At 39.1% G+C, this 17,615-nt stretch overlaps 1 protein-coding gene across 1 annotated transcript in view; it reads left to right on the top strand.

Moving 5' to 3' along the window:
* TTC29 (tetratricopeptide repeat domain 29) overlaps positions 1-17,079 on the top strand; it is a 454,195-nt gene extending 437,116 nt beyond the window's left edge. The window contains exon 11 of the mRNA XM_073576236.1: positions 16,847-17,079. Coding sequence (XP_073432337.1) covers positions 16,847-16,977 — 131 coding nt within the window. The 3' untranslated portion in view covers positions 16,978-17,079. The remainder of the gene's footprint in view (positions 1-16,846) is intronic.
* Positions 17,080-17,615: the final 536 nt, after the last annotated feature.

Raw genomic sequence — 17,615 nt, 5'->3', positions numbered from 1 at the left:
GGTGTACCTAATAAAGTGGCCAGTGAGTGTATGTTCAGTATGAAAATCACATATAATCTGCAAATTACTGTGTCAGCAAAGTTTTGTAAAAGCCAAATACTAGTAAGAATCAAATTAAGACTTTGGAGTGACCTAGTCAAAGTTCTGACCTTAATCCAATTGAGATGCTGTGGCATAACCTTAAAAAGGTGGTTAGTCCTCGGAAACCCTCCAATGTGGATGAATTACAACAATTCTGCAAAGATGAGTGGGACAAAATTCCTCCAGAGTGTTGTAAAAGATTCATGGCCAGTTATCGCAAATGCCTTATTGCAGTTGTTGCTGCTAAGGTTGGCCCAGCCAGTTATTAAGTTTAGGGGGCAATCACTTTTTCACACTGGGCCCTGAAGTTTTGGATTTCTTTTTCCCTTAATAATAAAGACCTTCATTTAAAAACTGAATTGTGTGTTTACTTGTTATTTTTGTCTAATTTTTAAATTTGTTTGATCTGAAAATTTAAGTGTGACAAACATGCATAAAATAGGAAATCAGGAAGGGGCAAACACTTTTCCTCACAACTGTACATATAACTTAGTAACGAATAAAGGGAATTTATAGCACCTTGACAGAAGAGATTAATTTATGGGGATTGTTAATCTTAAGGTACTGTCACACTTAGCGATGCACAAGCGATCCCGACAACGATATGGATCGCTGGTGCATCGCTAAGTGGTCGCTAGTGAGCTGCCACACAGGCAGATCTCACCAGCGACATAGCAGCGGTCGGGGGTCGCTACTTACCTGTCAGACGAGATGATCCTGACGTCCTCCCGCCCGCGTCCACGCATCGCTCAGCGCCACAGGAAGCCCAGCAGGAAGCTGATGATGAGAAACGGCCCAGGACGTTCTCACGCAATCAGTGATAATCAGCGGGGGAGCCGGTCGGAGGTAAGTATCACACATAGCGATATTGCTAGCGATATCGCTGCTGCGTCACAAAACCAGTGACGTTACAGCAATATTGCTAGTGATATCGCTTAGTGTGACGGGGCCTTTAAAGTGAACCCGTTAGCAGGATTTTGCTAAGTAAACTACAGGCATTGTTAGGTTGGCAGTGTTAAACTGATTAAATGATACCTGGAGTGAAGACATCCATCTTGAATTTCTTGTGTAATCAATGTTAGAAGTTTTCAGTTAATGAGATGCTCATGCTTCAGGGTGTGCCTGTAGGCAGAATCTTATCTTCCTGCTAAAAGCATGAGAAACCAAAAGGGGACCTGCCCACAGGCCGCCACGAAGCACAAACAGTCTGTTTCTCTCTGTCTTAATAATGTGGAAAATGTTTGTGCTTCAGGGCGGCCTGTGGGCAAGTCTTTCCTTGGTTTTTCTGGCTTAGAGCAGGAAGATAAGACTCTGCCTACAGTCCCACTCCGGAGCACGGGCATATCATAAACTGAAAATTTCTAACTGATTACACAGGAACCACAAGATGGATTTCTTCACCCCAGGTATCATTTTAATCAGTTTAACACTGCTAACCTGACCATTCCTGTAGTTTACTTAGCAGAATCCTGCTGACAGGTTCACTTTAACTTTTTTTTTACTCTTAAGGCTTCCTGTTTGCAAAATAAATACAAATATTCACCACCTGCCACCCTAGCACAGGCTCTACGGTCTTTGTTGATATAGCTCAAGCAGTGACATATTATCAACATCCTATGACTACTGCAGACAATCATTTTGTTCAGTAGTCTGGTGGCAGTGATTGGCTGCAGCAGTCAGCAAACACAGGAACCAGCAGCAGCAATGAGATGGCACTGGAGTGCAGAGGGTGAGTACTGCTAACTTTATTTTTATTTGCATGAAGCCTTTGGAGCCCAAAATAAAAATTAAGCTGAACAAACCCTTTACAGATTTATATTTACCAATGATTTTTCTTTTAGGTGATGAGTTCTTATGATGTGTCTTCCTGTAATTCAGAATCAGGCTGACCACAATGCATTCTGTGTTTATGTGAGAAATTGTAAATGAATACATTTCTAGACAAGGCATCACAGTATGTTGGCATAGTATAAATAAGTAATAGGTAGATCTAGGAAGGTTCACAGTAGCAGAAGATGAGTGTCTGATCTGTGACCTGTCAACTCAAGTGATTGTATAAGTAATAATAACTGGACTATTTCCCAAAATTGCCAAAAAGGATGACTCTATAATATGCTCAGCAAAGTGGAGGGTATTTTGCCTTCATCTAATGCCTACTTCCTACTTATCATAAAATTTGATAAACACATTTTTATTTTCTGCCCATATAATTGTATAACATTCACAGAAACATGAATGTGTAAAGTTTTCAGCTGAATCTTGTTCTTCTTTCATTCATAAGGCCTCTTTCACACATCCGTCTGTCACCATCAGTCAAAATCCGCCGTTTTGCTAAAAAAACGGATCCGTCATTTTTCTTGGCGGATCCGTTTTTTTTCCCATTGAGTTGCATTACCGGCAGATCTTGACAGATGGTTATCCGTTGGATCCGTTTTTATACGGATCCGCCAAAATTTTGGCGTCCGTCGACTTGCCCGGACGGACAATGAAACTTTTTTTGGCCGGCCGGATCCGCATTTTACAGTGCGCATGCCTGGAGGAATTGACTCAGCCGGAAATTTAACCCTGAACTCGGTTCTGGCGGCTCAAAAAATCTCTCTCTCTCTCTCTCTCTCTCTCTCTCTCTCTCCTTTTCCAGGCACGGTTTCCTTTAAATTTCTGCCTTATCCGGATCCATCAAAATAACGGTCCGGTAACACCCGTTTGTTTCAATCCGCCAACTGATCCGTTTTCCGCCATTTTGACGGATTTCAACTGAGCTAAAAATGGATGTGTGAAACAGGCCTAAAGATATTGCTTTTTTCTTGACATAAAGATCAAGCCCATTGCTTGTAGCACTAACATATACTGTATATAAGAACTAAGACTTTCTCAGTTCGTTCTTTTGTACATTGTTTATTCAAATGTAGATACAGAATTATAGTGTGCTGTTTGTAATGTTACATGCAAGTTTTTTCAATACAAGATGTCCTGCTGCTTGAGAGCCTTTTATTGTTTTTACATATTTCTTTAGTTAGCCCAATCCAGGAGTTTTATTCTTCGAGTTGCTGAAATGAAATTAGAATAACAAAGGCAAGAAAAACAACTTCAGAACATGAGAGAAACTGTGATTTACCTAATTTGTAAATATATTTTCCTGTTAAATGCAGAATTGCTACAATGAAAAATTGTCAATCATGCAGGGGATAACCATAAGGATAGAAAGATATTTGTGGATGTCATAATTACCCCATCAGAATGTGACTTCTGGGCTTATAACACGCCATTCTGATTTCTAAGGTCATATCGGCTTATTTTAGATTAGTCTTAAACTGTAAGGAGAGCTTTAAACTAGAACAACATGGGAAGGGAAGCAAAAGACCAGAAAAAGCCATACACCTGACAAATGCTACTGAGAACTCTGCTAATAGAAGTGGAAAGGAAGAACAAAGACGAAAGAATCTAATTAATAAAAATATTGGAGAAAGAGAAATCAATCACAAACTAAAATGTTTCTATACTAATGCACAAAGCATGGGCAACAAACAAGGAGAATTGGAACTACTAACACAGGAAAAGAAATATGATGTCATTGGAATCACTGAAACTTGGTGGGACAATACACATGATTGGAATACAAGACTAGAAGGATACAACTTATTTGCAAGAAACAGACTTGATAAACGAGGAGGGGGTGTCGCATTGTATGTTAGAAATGCGTATATCTGCACAGAGATTGAAGCTTCAGAGACTGGGAGTTCTGTGGAAACTGTTTGGGTAAGAATACAAGGACAGAACAATGGAAAGGACACCATTGTAGGCATTTACTACAGGCCTCCTGTGCAAGCTGAAGATATGGATGAACTCTTTATGCATCAAATGGCCAAGTTCTCCAAAAAATATGACATAGTTGTCATGGGAGATTTCAACTATCCAGACATTTGTTGGGAATCTCTCTCAGGCAAAACTAACAGGTCAAGGAAATTCTTATCCTCTCTTGCTGACAACTTTATCTTCCAAAAGGTAAAGGAGAAAACAAGGGGAACTGCTACCTTGGATCTAATCCTTATAAACAGGGAGGAAATGGTTGAGGAGGTAAAAGTGGCTGGGACCCTAGGAGGTAGCGACCATGCTATTTTAGAATTTTGGATAACTAGAGGCGGAAGACCTGTGAAGACTCAGACGTCAAGGTTAGATTTCAGAAAGGCAGATTTTAAGGGATTCAGAAAGAGAATTGGAGGGATCCAATGGCTGGATATCCTTAAAGACAAAAATGTCCAGGAAGGATGGGAAATCTTGAAAAATGAAATTCTCAAAGCACAGTTGTTAACAATTCCGAAAAGAGGGAAGAATAGGAAGCATTTAAGGAAACCAGGATGGATGAACACAGAACTTAAGCACATGCTAAAAAGGAAGCAAAAAATGTTTATAAAATGGAAAGAAGGAGGCATATCTAAAGAAGAATATAATGCTGTCTGCAGAACCTGCAAGGCACAAATCAGATTATCTAAAGCTGAAAATGAATTGAGGCTTGCAAGAGATGTCAAAAGCAATAATAAAGGATTTTGGGGATATGTCAAAAGTAAAAGAAAAGTCAAAGATGCTATAGGATTTTTACAGGATGAAAATGATGAAATGGTAAGACAGGATGTTGAGAAGGCTGAACTTTTAAATTCCTATTTTGCATCTGTTTTCTCTCAGAAAGAAAATGTAACATCAACTGTTATTCACTGTCCTATTAAGGGAATAGAAGAATCCAGGATATCTATAAACAGAAAGATAGTGAGGAAACACTTAGCTAACCTAAATGTATTCAAGTCTCCAGGTCCAGATGAATTACACCCCAGAGTACTGAAGGAGATAGCAGAAGAAATTTTTGAACCCCTCTCCATAATCTTTGAAAATTCTTGGAGAACAGGAGAAGTGCCAGAAGACTGGAGAAGAGCAAATGTTGTTCCTATCTTCAAAAAGGGGAAGAAGGTGGACCCAGGCAACTATAGGCCGGTGAGTCTGACTTCTATACCAGGAAAGATCTTTGAACAAATTATTAAACAACATGTATGTCAATACCTGGATAAGAATGAAGTGATTAAACAGAGTCAGCATGGGTTTGTAACTAATAAGTCATGTCAGACTAATTTAATTTCCTTCTATGATGGTATTACTGATTGGGTGGATCAAGGAAATGCTGTAGATATAGTATATCTTGACTTCAGCAAAGCATTTGACAAAGTCTCTCATACAATCCTTATTGAAAAAATGACTAAGTATGGAATGGACAAGGCAACTGTTAGGTGGATTCATAACTGGCTTAGTGATCGGACCCAAAGAGTGGTCGTAAATGGCTGCACATCCAGTTGGAAGAATGTCTCAAGTGGGGTACCACAGGGCTCTGTCCTGGGCCCTGTATTGTTCAACATCTTTATCAACGATTTAGATGAAGGAATTGAGGGTAAACTGATTAAATTTGCTGATGACACAAAGCTAGGAGGGATAGCTAATGCTAGAGAAGAGAGAGAGAGGATTCAAAAAGATTTAAATAAACTGGAGAAGTGGGCAGCAACTAACAGAATGGTTTTTAACAGGGAGAAATGCAAAGTACTACATCTGGGCAATAAAAATGAAAAAAGCATATATAGAATGGGAGGAATAGGGCTAAGTGACAGCACATGTGAAAAAGACTTGGGTATACTAATAGATCACAGACTGAATATGAGTCAACAGTGTGATGCAGCAGCAAAAAAGGCAAATGCAATTCTAGGATGTATTAACAGAAGCATACAGTCTAGATCACGTGAAGTAATTATTTCCCTCTACTCCTCTTTGGTCAGACCTCATCTGGAATATTGTGTCCAATTTTGGGCACCACATTTTAAAAAAGACATCAACAAACTGGAGCAAGTTCAGAAAAGAGCGACCAGAATGGTGACCGGTCTGCAAACCCTGTCTTATGAGGAAAGGTTGCAGGATTTGGGAATGTTTAGTTTGCAAAAGAGAAGACTGAGAGGAGACTTAATAGCTGTCTACAAATATCTAAAGGGCTGTCACATTGTAGAAGGATCAACTTTATTCTCATTTGCACAAGGAAAGACTAGAAGCAATGGGATGAAGCTGAATGGGAGGAGACACAGATTAGATATTAGAAAAAACTTTTTGACAGTTAGAGTGATCAATGAGTGGAACAGGCTGCCACGAGAAGTGGTGAGTTCTCCTTCAATGGAAGTCTTCAAACAGAGGCTGGACAGACATCTAACTGGGATGATTTAGCGAATCCTGCTTTGAGCAGGGGGTTGGACCAGATGGCCCAGGAGGTCCCTTCCAACTCTACGATTCTATGATTCTATGATTCTATGAACCGTATATAGTTCAAAAGTGGACCCTTTTTTGCTGTTTTTTCTCTGTTCCCTTCAGAATTCTTTTCTGCTTTTTGATTGTTTATTTTTGTTTTTTAAATTCACCATTCTAGGTTTATGGGCCTTGTTTAGGACCAAAATATTAAGTTTTATGGTCTTTTGGTCTTTACCTAGGACATAGGATTCTCCTTTAGGCTGATCTACATTATCACCCTGTGAGCAATGCTCTCTTGGTAAAGACCATAAAATTAGCATATTTTGCGTACTAAATGAAAGGCTCATATCTATGGAATTGTATGGCTGATTTAAGAAAAAAATATTAAACTGCATACTCTGGAGAGCAGCTGGAATAAAATAGTAGCAAGAACTGGCAATTTAGACCAAGTGACAGGTCCTGTTCTAGGACTTGCTCACACTGACTTATAATACGGAGGAGTGCAATGTGAGAAAATCACGCATTGCGCTCTGACCTGTGTTATTCAATGAAAAAAATAATCGCAGCATGCTGTTACTGGCAACGTATCTCTCACGAATTCTTTATGCTAACATGACCCCAGGTTTAGTGATTTTTGTAACGGAAAGCTGTAAACCTAATATGTCTAACAACTAGAGATCAGCAGATGAGGCAAAATTCAAATTCGCCTGTTCACGCTGGTTTTCCTGGGGCATTTGAGTTGTGGAAAAGTTGTTCTTCACAAATTTAATGTCTTTTATGATGGCACCTCACAGCATAATAAATGTAATAAATAAAAAAAATTTAAAAAGTTCTACACACTCTTCGCTCACATCTTCGGCCTCACCACTACGTGTCCGATCCTCACCGCATCTGCTGATTCCCCATCCTTACCTTGGAATCTTCAGTTCTCTCACACTGTGTCAGATTCTGGGTGTCATGGTGCCTGAGAGGTTTCTGTGAAAGCAAGCAGGAGGTCGATAGCGTCATGACATCATGTTACGTGATGAGGTGAGTATAACATTTTTTTAAAAATTTTAGGACCCCATTATAATACAGAAAACTGACGGCCTGTGGTCACCATTTTGCTGAGTCTGCATGAAAGCAAATTCCAAAAAATCCACATTTTGGCGAATGCAGATTTTTGTAAAGTTCGAATAGAATCCACTCAAATTTAGTCGCTCATCTCTAACAACTGTTATATACCGTCAGTGTATGCAGCATAGGGAATCTTCAGATAACTAAATACTCTACATCAGTAGCAAAATGGCATTTCTGTACTGATAGATTCTTTTTACATGCAAGCACATTAGCCAACAGTAGACATCTTGAAAATGGTGAAAATTGAAACAAAGTATATTTACCATATTTAGAACTTGAAAAACTTTTCATTGTATTCAATGATTTTTCATTAAATTATGAATATTTATAGAAGAATGGAAATTTTTTTTTAAATGGAGGCGGGGGGTTTGTGCATGTTCTTGTTCTCATTGTTTCTCTGTTATCAGGAGGTCACACTGCCAGAACCTCCACTCATCCTCTAGGATTGATGGAGGTCACCCAGTTAAAATCTCAGTTTTTTTAATCATGCCATATCCTATTGAAATGCCTTAAGGGGCATTTTTGGCTGAAATAATTCAGTAGGAGTTCGATATCCAAAGCCGCCACAGATAAGCTGAAAACAGCCCCAGCGATTAATGCAAACATATTGAACAGTGCTACTCAATGCAGCTCCATTTAATGCAGAGCTGCCGCTGCCGGGTACTACAGCACTGCTCCTGTTGTCTTGAATAGCTGGCTGCAACCGTTGCAAATCAAATTAAGCAGGTCAACATGTTCATATCCGGTGGCCACTAGAGCTGATCAATAGGGGCACCAGATGTTGGAACCCCACCAATCTCATTTTGACGACCCATCAATATTTTCTTGGCAACCCCCTGTGCCTTCATATGATAGAACGATCTCTTTAAGAATATTATATGGCTTCAATTTGAAATGAAGAAATAACTTATCACTGAAGATGGCATAACCGTCCATGAAATGTAAAGATGAAATGTATATTTTGTTATCATCAATTCATTATCGTTTTGTAAATTGTTTGGATATATATCAAGCCTTTTTTGCTATTCAGTGATTAAAAGAGCAGTTACGATCCGAGGACTTCTGAATTGTAGAAACCAAGGGCAATGTGCACATCTCAGTGCTGCGTGATGTTGTCTCAGTTCAAGTTAAGTTTTACTGTCAAGTTTAATTTGTGCTGTTTCACTGAAACCCCTTCTGTCCCTGATCAATGAGCCATTTAGTGGCATTCTGTATATAGAATTGCTATTATGAAGATCTTATTGTATTTCAACAAACCATCTTGCCATTGGAGATTTCTATTGAGCCAGCTTAGCACCTGTTATATAAATGAGGGCTTAGTTTGTGCATTGCATCTAAAAGTCATTCCAAAGCCTTCATTTCGCGGCATCACATCTGCACAGATCGGTATTGATTTTCTCTCCAATTCTTTTTGGCAATTATATTTATTTGTGGGATTTGCATCAAAATTGCAAATAATAGGATGTGAAAGTGTTCTTATAGTAACAAACAAGGCAAATATAACCTCTGATACAAAAATCAATGAAATCAGGTTGTTTCTTGTTATTTAAAAATAGTCTGGGAATTGAATCTTACACATGTATTCATATAAACCAAACCTGCTCCAAATTACTTATATGATAATGGTACGCTACAAGCATTTGTGCCATTGTAGGTTTTTCTCTCTTAAAGGGCTAATTCACCTTAAATTACAGTATCTTTGGACTTGTCATAGTAACGTGTGAAATAATGCATTGGTTGTGTCTTTGAAATCTTGAACCTTGACCCACTTTACAGTAAACCTCTATTTCTGTAACTAGAAATTGCCATATCAACACAGCTGTGTAATTTTTTGGGGGGAGAGGGACCAAGTTTGCGTGTGTGACATATCCAATTTTACATTTGAACGTGCATTATTCCATAAAAGAGATCCAATCATGTAAAAAAAAAGCCTCCTGCTTTCAGTCATAGAGGCATGGCTGGTGCAACTTTAGTCACCAGTACACAGTGACAAAAAATGTGTACGTTAGTAGATCAGAAGTTAGAGCAGTCACCAAAACTTCATTTAATTACACCGATTTTGACCCTGATTCATCACGAGCAGCGTTCTTCATACCGATCTTGGTGAGGGGGCTTGCTGGAGTCAGACATGCCTGATTCACTACCTAGGCATACACCTCTTATTGAATCCCACATGTCTGAAAAATGGTGTTGAACCTAACCACGAATCTTACTCCAGTCATTAATTAGAAGAGCTTTTGCGTCACTTCCCTTTCAGCAAAATATCAGTATCTCGAGTCATAAAGATCTAAACTTTGAGGAGTCCAACAGAAAGAATGAAATAGGAGGCCCTCACTCTGCTTCTTTATTTCTAGAAATACAGGAAAGCAAGTTAGAGTACTTCCGATAGTAGTAGTAATTAGTGGAATAAGCAATTTAAAGTTGTTTCTAGTTTCTGTGAGTCACCGGAATGCCAAGTGCAGCTTTGGGGCTTAGACTCAACTTTGACTACTTCTCTGATTTTTAATAAACAATGATTTTTGTGTTTTAAGTGAAAGATCTACCCAGAGTGACAAACTCACCTGTATTCACTCCAGTGTCACTTTCTTCTATTGTCAGATACCTTCTCTCTGTTGCTGTTAGTGATGCTCAGAGCAGAGGGTACAGTAGGTCTCAGGGGAATGGTCTACACTCCTATTGGGTGGTGAGCTGCCCAGTCAAGCCTTGTAAAATGTTCTGTTGGGATTTTATATCCCCTTTTTGCATGTCTTCTTATATGTAAATTAGATCCTGATGACTGGCCAACTACTGAGACACATCAATGTATCAATGGCTGGATAAGTCTGTTGGTCAATGGAAGCGCATGTTAGGAGTGGTGGAACGCACTAAATAAAATTATAAATAAAGTGCGTTCACCGCTCGGGGTCCACCGTGCGGTAGATGGTAAGACCGCTGCTAGGTGGTGGCAGAAGGTATCTGGCGGTAGAGTGCACAGGGTTCAGACTTCACCCAGATGCACTGAACAAGCTCTGTTGCACTCATAGAGCTGCAAGGAAAAGCACATGAACAGATAACGCTGGAGCAAGCTCTGTTGCACTCACAGAGCTGCAAGCATACACAAGCTCTGTTGCACACACAGAGCTGCAAGCATACACAAGCTCTGTTGCACACACAGAGCTGCAAGCATACACAAGCTCTGTTGCACACACAGAGCTGCAAGCATACACAAGCTCTGTTACACACACAGCTGAAAGCATACACAAGCTCTGTTACACTCACAGAGCTGCAAGCATATACACATGTGCAATAAAGCTGAGTCTGTTTAAATGTCACAGGAGCTCAGCGACACAGACGTGGTATCTGGTCACAGGAGTGTCCCTAGCTGACGGCACCAACTCCGTTTAGACCTACCGTGGACGTCTGGAAAATAGGGCATTGCACGTGTGAACGCACCTAGTGCTGCAACTGCAGCGCGGCGATAACTAAGCCGCTGAAGAAACGCCGCTGTCAAGCAGGCGCATGCTGACGCTAGCTGCTGAGTGCTGGAGCAAAGGCACGCTAGCGCTAGTACTGGCTCTAACTCAAACTCTCACACATTCGTAATAACCAAGGAATGGGGGTTTCAAATTAGTCATTCACCAGTCCATGCATCCATCAACAAACATACAGCAGCAAGTATGACTATACTAGCGCATGGCGGAACAGCCATGCGCGCTTTTTATAGCATACGGGACCTGCCAGAAATCTCCAGAACTCCAATAGGAACCAATAGGATTCAGAGCAGGACCTGAGCACCTGACTCCCGAACTCCAATAGGAGCTCGTCCTGTGAGCATGCTCAGAAGCTGGCACGAAGGACTTAGCCTCCGGAGATAAATGTGAGGACCTGGGTTTCTGCATAGGTATGGCAGACCTCAGATTCCTAACAGCGCATGTCTCACGATTTAAATCTCCATGTGACATCCTTCCCTAGACAGTTATTGAATTGTATTCTCTGTTACTGGTGTGTTTTATATTGGATTGACCCTCTGTCTTCTGTGTATTCTTCTGATTAACTCCTTGAGTGCTGTATTGGATTTGAACCGGACTGTTTGATACCTCTTCCGCCTGTAGTCTGGCCTCTGCAAGGAAGATCCTGATCTGTGCATGTGAGTGAAAGGGTAGGAATCAGAGCATTTTTGGGACCTCTTACATGGAGTGGCTGCGGTCAGTTCTGTCTGTGGGTTGACATTTTCCATTTCACCCATTATGTGTGGAACACTATAATGCTGTTGAATGTTTTATGAAATGTGTGTCACATGTGGCATAGTCCGGGAGTTGTGAAATTATTTCACTTTATTTGGTTACCAGTAGATGTAATAGAAATTCTAGCAAATATTAGTTATTATACAAAATTGTCTGTTAGTAATATATTAATGGATTATATAAGTAATGAAATGTATGTACCTTAACTTTCTAGCTGGGGATAACATTGAGACTAATTTTATATGGGCAGGACTTCTAGTTTATGTTGGTAATCACCCCCAAAATGATATAAGTGAGAGTTAATGCCTATGACTGACACCAGCAAAGTCGTAAAAACCTATATTTCTAAAGAAATGATTCACAAAATAATGTAAGAGCTCCAGCCGAAGAGAAGCTGAGGTCATGTTTTGTGATGAGCAGTTCGCTGTCTTAGACAGATGTGGAAGAAAAGGAATGCTCTGTCTTTGAATATTAGATCACAAACAACTGTCAAGTATACTGAATTTAAAAGTTGGATTTTTTAGTTCGGGTGATGAACATGCAGGTCATGATGCAGCCATTTTTACCTTTGGGAACTTTCTTATAGTTTACAGGTTTGTGTACTGATAATTGTATGAGTTATTAGGTGTTAGGTTTGATTTGCTAGAACTTTTACATTAGATTTGGAAATCTGTCTATCTGTCCTATTATGATTTGCAATACGTATACCATAGGAATCTGTCAGACTGTTATTATGCAAGGGAATATGAAGCTCTGCATGCTGGGCAGTGAAATGAATGACTTTCCATGTAATGCTTAAGTAGACCAGGTCTACTCAAGGTCTGGCTTTATGGAGGGTATGGAGCAAAAAGTCCCCCTATGATGTCCATATGCCATAAGGCAGATAAATCAGGTTTGTCTTACAATACATTCCACTAAATTCCTGCAAGTCTTTAACACGAATGGAGCCGTAATTCCATTGCTAGTTTACAAAATGTGTCAAAATTGTTAGGTATTCTGTAATGGCACTCATCATCAATGTTCCAAGTGTCCAAGTGTACGGAGGCTGCTTTCACATGCTGTGGCCGTTGTCTTTGCTCACTCACTGTTGGGCTACATTCCCTTGATGAGCTTTGGTTGAGGTTTTGACACTGCAGAATTTCTGCACCTATTATTTAAATTAGTTACTTGCTTTTTTCATTACATTTTTATGTGCGTCTTTATCACGATTTTGTTTTGACACTGCAGTTTTTTCCTTTTGTTGCTGTGTCATGTTTTAATTAAAGCTACTTTGTTTTTCATACTTACTGGTATTTTGCTTTGACAAAACTTTATTGCTCTTTAGTTAGATTGGATTAAATGTGTTTTTGATGCGTATCCACCATGGAAATGCACTAAAAACGCATGTGCATTTTTTACCTGCACATTTTCCGCATCTAATGCAAGTCTATGGCGAAAATCTGCACATAAGACTCTGCGTACCCATAAGAGAAATTTACATGTTGTGGATTTGAAACACGCTCCACAGGTCTGTTTATGTTGCTTTAAAAAGAAACACACTGTGCATGAGGTTTCTATAAATCCCATCCACTTGGCCAGAACTGTAAGATGATGAGTTTTTGATGCAGCATCAAGAACGAACCAAAAGATCATCATGGAAACGTACCCTTGGAGTTCCTAGATCACAGCATGCACGCTCACAGCTATGCCACTCTAGTGACTGACAGTGCTGGCTTACCCTGAGCCAGTGCAGTTTTAACAGAAAACGGAACTCACTCACTGATTGGGTTTCTAGTTCGGAGTATACACTCAGACCGTTCTCTACTCTCAGCTGCGGCTGCGCAACACTTTTTGATTGACATTGCTGACTCCCTTAGAGAGCACTGTTTCAGGAGAAAGCTGTTATCTGCCACCCTCTTAGTGGAGCCGCTGCATCAGAAAGGAGAGAGAGCTGTGTACATACAAACTGGAATCTGGAAACTCCATCTGCGAGAGCATAAACCAACTTTCTCCAGAAACAGTTCTTGCTTCCTCCAAGCTTACCCTTGTCAATCTCCAGAAAGGGAGGCTGGGGTATTCAAATTCATGGGGAAGAATGGTGCGTTGAAGCTGAATAGCCACGCCAATGGTGCACCTAGCATCCTAATTAGCATATGGGAATAAAGAATGTTTCTTTATACCTCTGGTATAGATTTGTATGTGTGATTATTATAGAGGCTAAGTTCCCTTTATGACTACGTGATGAGTTTAAATTGTGTTTTGCACGTCACAGACTCAAAGCATTTTTTTATTGTATTTTTCACAGCATTTTTTATTTTGTTAAACAGTATTTGTCCTACAGAGAATCCTACAGTAGAAATGCTAGAAAAAAAATACCGTATTCATAATCCAGTATTTTGCCAGCATAACTGTGCTATCCACCTTAGGCCTGCAAGATTTTCATTTCATTATATTGCTCTTTATGTGTGTTGATCAATGTTCACAACAACATTGAGCTTATTTCCTGTGTTTCACCACTATTTTGTTGTTGACTGTGCTTACTTTAATAAAAAGAATTTTGATGAAAAGTAAAGTTGTACTCTAAGTGGGTTGCCACATGAAAACAACCCAATTTTTAACAAAAAGTTAAAGTGACTGATTGTTGGGCCAAATGTGACTAACCCCAATAGATCAGATGGATCTTCTGTTTTCCCCAGGAGAAGCCATATCTAGTCATTGTGACATAGACAGCACATTCATTAGCCAGGGAAGCTGGCTAGAAAACAGTGGTCAGTAAGCCAAGTTAAACCAAGACAGACAAGCAGGGAGCTAGTCACTACACGGGTCAAGGTGAATAACAGGCGGTAAACTAACAATACTGAAGATCACTGAGAACCAGACTAGCAAAGCTGTAACTGGCAGCCATGGACTGACTGCTGGAGACATAAATAGGAAGGAGCCCCAACATAACATCCAGAAGAAAAATGATCGCAACTAACTAATGAGCTGCCAGAAGAAAACAGGACAGGCTGAAAGGACACAAGTCCCAGGAGTCCTAAGGTTTAACTGAACCACGCTTGTGCTTCCCACTGGCAACTGCAGTATTTACGCCGCACCGCCTGGTAATCGTTGCAGGAGGGTATTCATACATTGATATTACAGAAATGTAGTGCTACATCCTGGCCAATTAACTTGATGGCTGTCCATATCATAAAATTAGTGTGTCTGGTGCACAAATGCAAAAGGCACGCTCATTTATTGGCCTTCCACTGTAAGTCAAAAAGGGGGGTATCATGTAAGACATGAGGATGGCCATTCTAAGATGACCCCTTCGATGATTATATATGAAAGAAATAGAGGTCAAGCAGCCAACTTCTGCCACTAGTATAGCTTTTCCACTTCTATATATAGTGAAATTATACTATAAGCTGTTCAAAGGGATGAAGTAAATTATAATTTTGGAATACTAAGTAGTCCCTGGAAAAGATACTTTGCCTTGGGCTTCAGCATAGCAATCTCATTACCTTGATTTAAATTGATGTAAACATATATTTAAAACATTTTTAGCAACATTGTATTCTATATTTCAGTTGCCTAGACTGGGTTAAAGTAGATGTGTTTAGATTGTGACAATGCCTAGCTTATATATCTAATGGAATAGTAGCCTGCAGGATCTGCTTATATATGTAACATAATGTAATCAGCGCTTGTGATGATGTTTAAAAGTAATAGCTCTCGCTTTACTTAGCAGCGTATAATTCAACAAGATAAAGCCTTCTAACAGAATCCTCAACGGACTACACTAATGTTTTTCAATCTCAATTTTTCCTTTCTATGCTCATAACCAAAAGAGGTCAGAGTAAAAACTTTACATGTCTGAGGCTGCAATGCTGCAGTGCATTTATTCAAAAATATATTATTGGATGAAAATTGACTTTAACCCCTTCACCTTGCGATTTTTTGTTTTTACATTTTCATTTTTTGCTCCTCTTCTTCCCAGAGGTATAACTTTTTTATTTTTCCATCAATATGGTCGTAATGAGGGCTTGTTTTTTTTTTGCAAGATGAGTTGTATCTAAATGACACCACTAATTTTACCATATAGTGTAGTGGAAAACAGGAAAAAAATTCCCAAGGCGGTGAAATTGCTAAGAAGTGTAATTCCAAGAATTGTTTTTTATCTGCTATGTTCTCTAAATGCTAAAACTGACCTGCCATTATGATTCTCCAGGTCATTGTGAGTTCGCAGATACCAAACATGTTTAGGTTCTTTTTTATTTAAGTGAAAAAAATCCAAAGTTTGTAAGAAAAAAAAAGTTGCCATTTTCTGAGACCCGTAATGTCTCCATTATTTGAGGGTGCGGGTCTATTTTTTGCATGCCAAGCTGACGTTTTGCCTCTATCAGGCCGGGGTTATCAATATGATGACTGCAATAAATTAAGAGGATAAAAATTTTCATAGGATTGCTTCTTTAAAATAAGTTTCTTAGGGCTGAGTAAGGAGGGGCACAATTTCGATATATCCATGGGTCCACATAAACCTGGAGCTTTGTCTTAATCTTAGCAGTTATAGCAATGTGTTAATAAGATATAACTTAATGATAACTTTTACTCAATATTAGTAGAGACGACCAGATCGCTTTGTGCCACCCCTGTCCAGATTCCGGGTCAGTGCTCACTGGCCGCGGACCGGAGCTGCATGAATTTCCTTGCGCTCCAGAATCCCAGATTCTGCATATGATTAGCCAGGCTAGCAAGATGTCACATGTGCATCAGACACTGCACGGATGGCGCCACATCAGGCCAACAAATTAAATACCACACTGGGGGAACCTGGAAGCTCCTGAAATTAATGCTGCTCCTGTCCACAGCCAGATAGTACAGACCTGGATCATGGAACAGGGTTGAGTAAAAAGATCCGCTCATCTCTACCTATTGAGTGTCCATTTATTGCTCTTTGAAAAACTGCATTTTAGTCCCAGTATTTATAAACATTTCACATGGTTATAAAAAGGCTTGCTGGTTTCTGAAAGCTACATACGCTACAGTAGGTGGTACAGTTTTTGCAGTTAAATTAATTCATTTTCATCCAGCTGAGAATTTTCTTGATCTGTGATTTTATGTGAAATGTAAAGCTTTGACAGCCATGTTTGAAATATTTAACTATACTAATAATTATTTATCATGTGTTTTTGCAGCCAGCTTGGTTCCTATCGAAGATGATTCATCAAAATCTTGTAGAGATGGAGAAAGAGCTGAAGCGGCTTTAAATATCTCGGATGTAAGAGAGCAAATGGTTACTAAGGAAGAATCTGTAACACCCTTATAAAACTTGTGACTTAAAGTTTTTCTTTTTATTTCACCCACTTATTCTTTTGAAAATAGTTGGTCCATATACCGTAGTTTATTTTAAAAGTTTTTCTTCCCACCACTTTAATAGAATAAGGGGATGTTTTCAATGTTTCTAATTGAAGAATTATATGTATATATATATATATATATATATATATACACAAATACACCCTTCAAGTTTTTAATTTCCATTGAACACTTAAAAGGTGTGATGTAATTATTACTGGTAATTATTCCACTTTTTCTTTTGCACCAGTTTTTAAACATCTTACACGGCCTAATTATTTTTTATCCTGATGTAATGATCACATCCATAATAATGCAGATGTTTTAAAAGTTCTCCTTCACTTTCTTTACACTGCAGACTATGAGAGATTAAGAAATTCTTGCATGGAAAAAAGTTTTTTTCTGTAATTACTGCTTAATACGTATTGAATGATTTTTCAAATATATCAGTAAGTATACATAACTATGGAGTACAACTAAAAAAAACTACCTCTGCAACATTACATTCCTAATTGAGAAACCTTGTAATGTCAGTGAAAAATATGTAAATCATATTTTGACTGCATCTCTCCATAATAAAGAGGTTGTGTTGTGATCCAGCAACAATAT

The sequence above is a fragment of the Dendrobates tinctorius genome, unplaced genomic scaffold (genome assembly GCF_039654945.1).
Source record: "Dendrobates tinctorius isolate UK_male_01 unplaced genomic scaffold, ASM3965494v1 ptg000008l, whole genome shotgun sequence".
Classification (NCBI taxonomy): Eukaryota; Metazoa; Chordata; class Amphibia; order Anura; family Dendrobatidae; genus Dendrobates; species Dendrobates tinctorius.
This window is presented reverse-complemented; position numbering and strand designations above follow the sequence as displayed.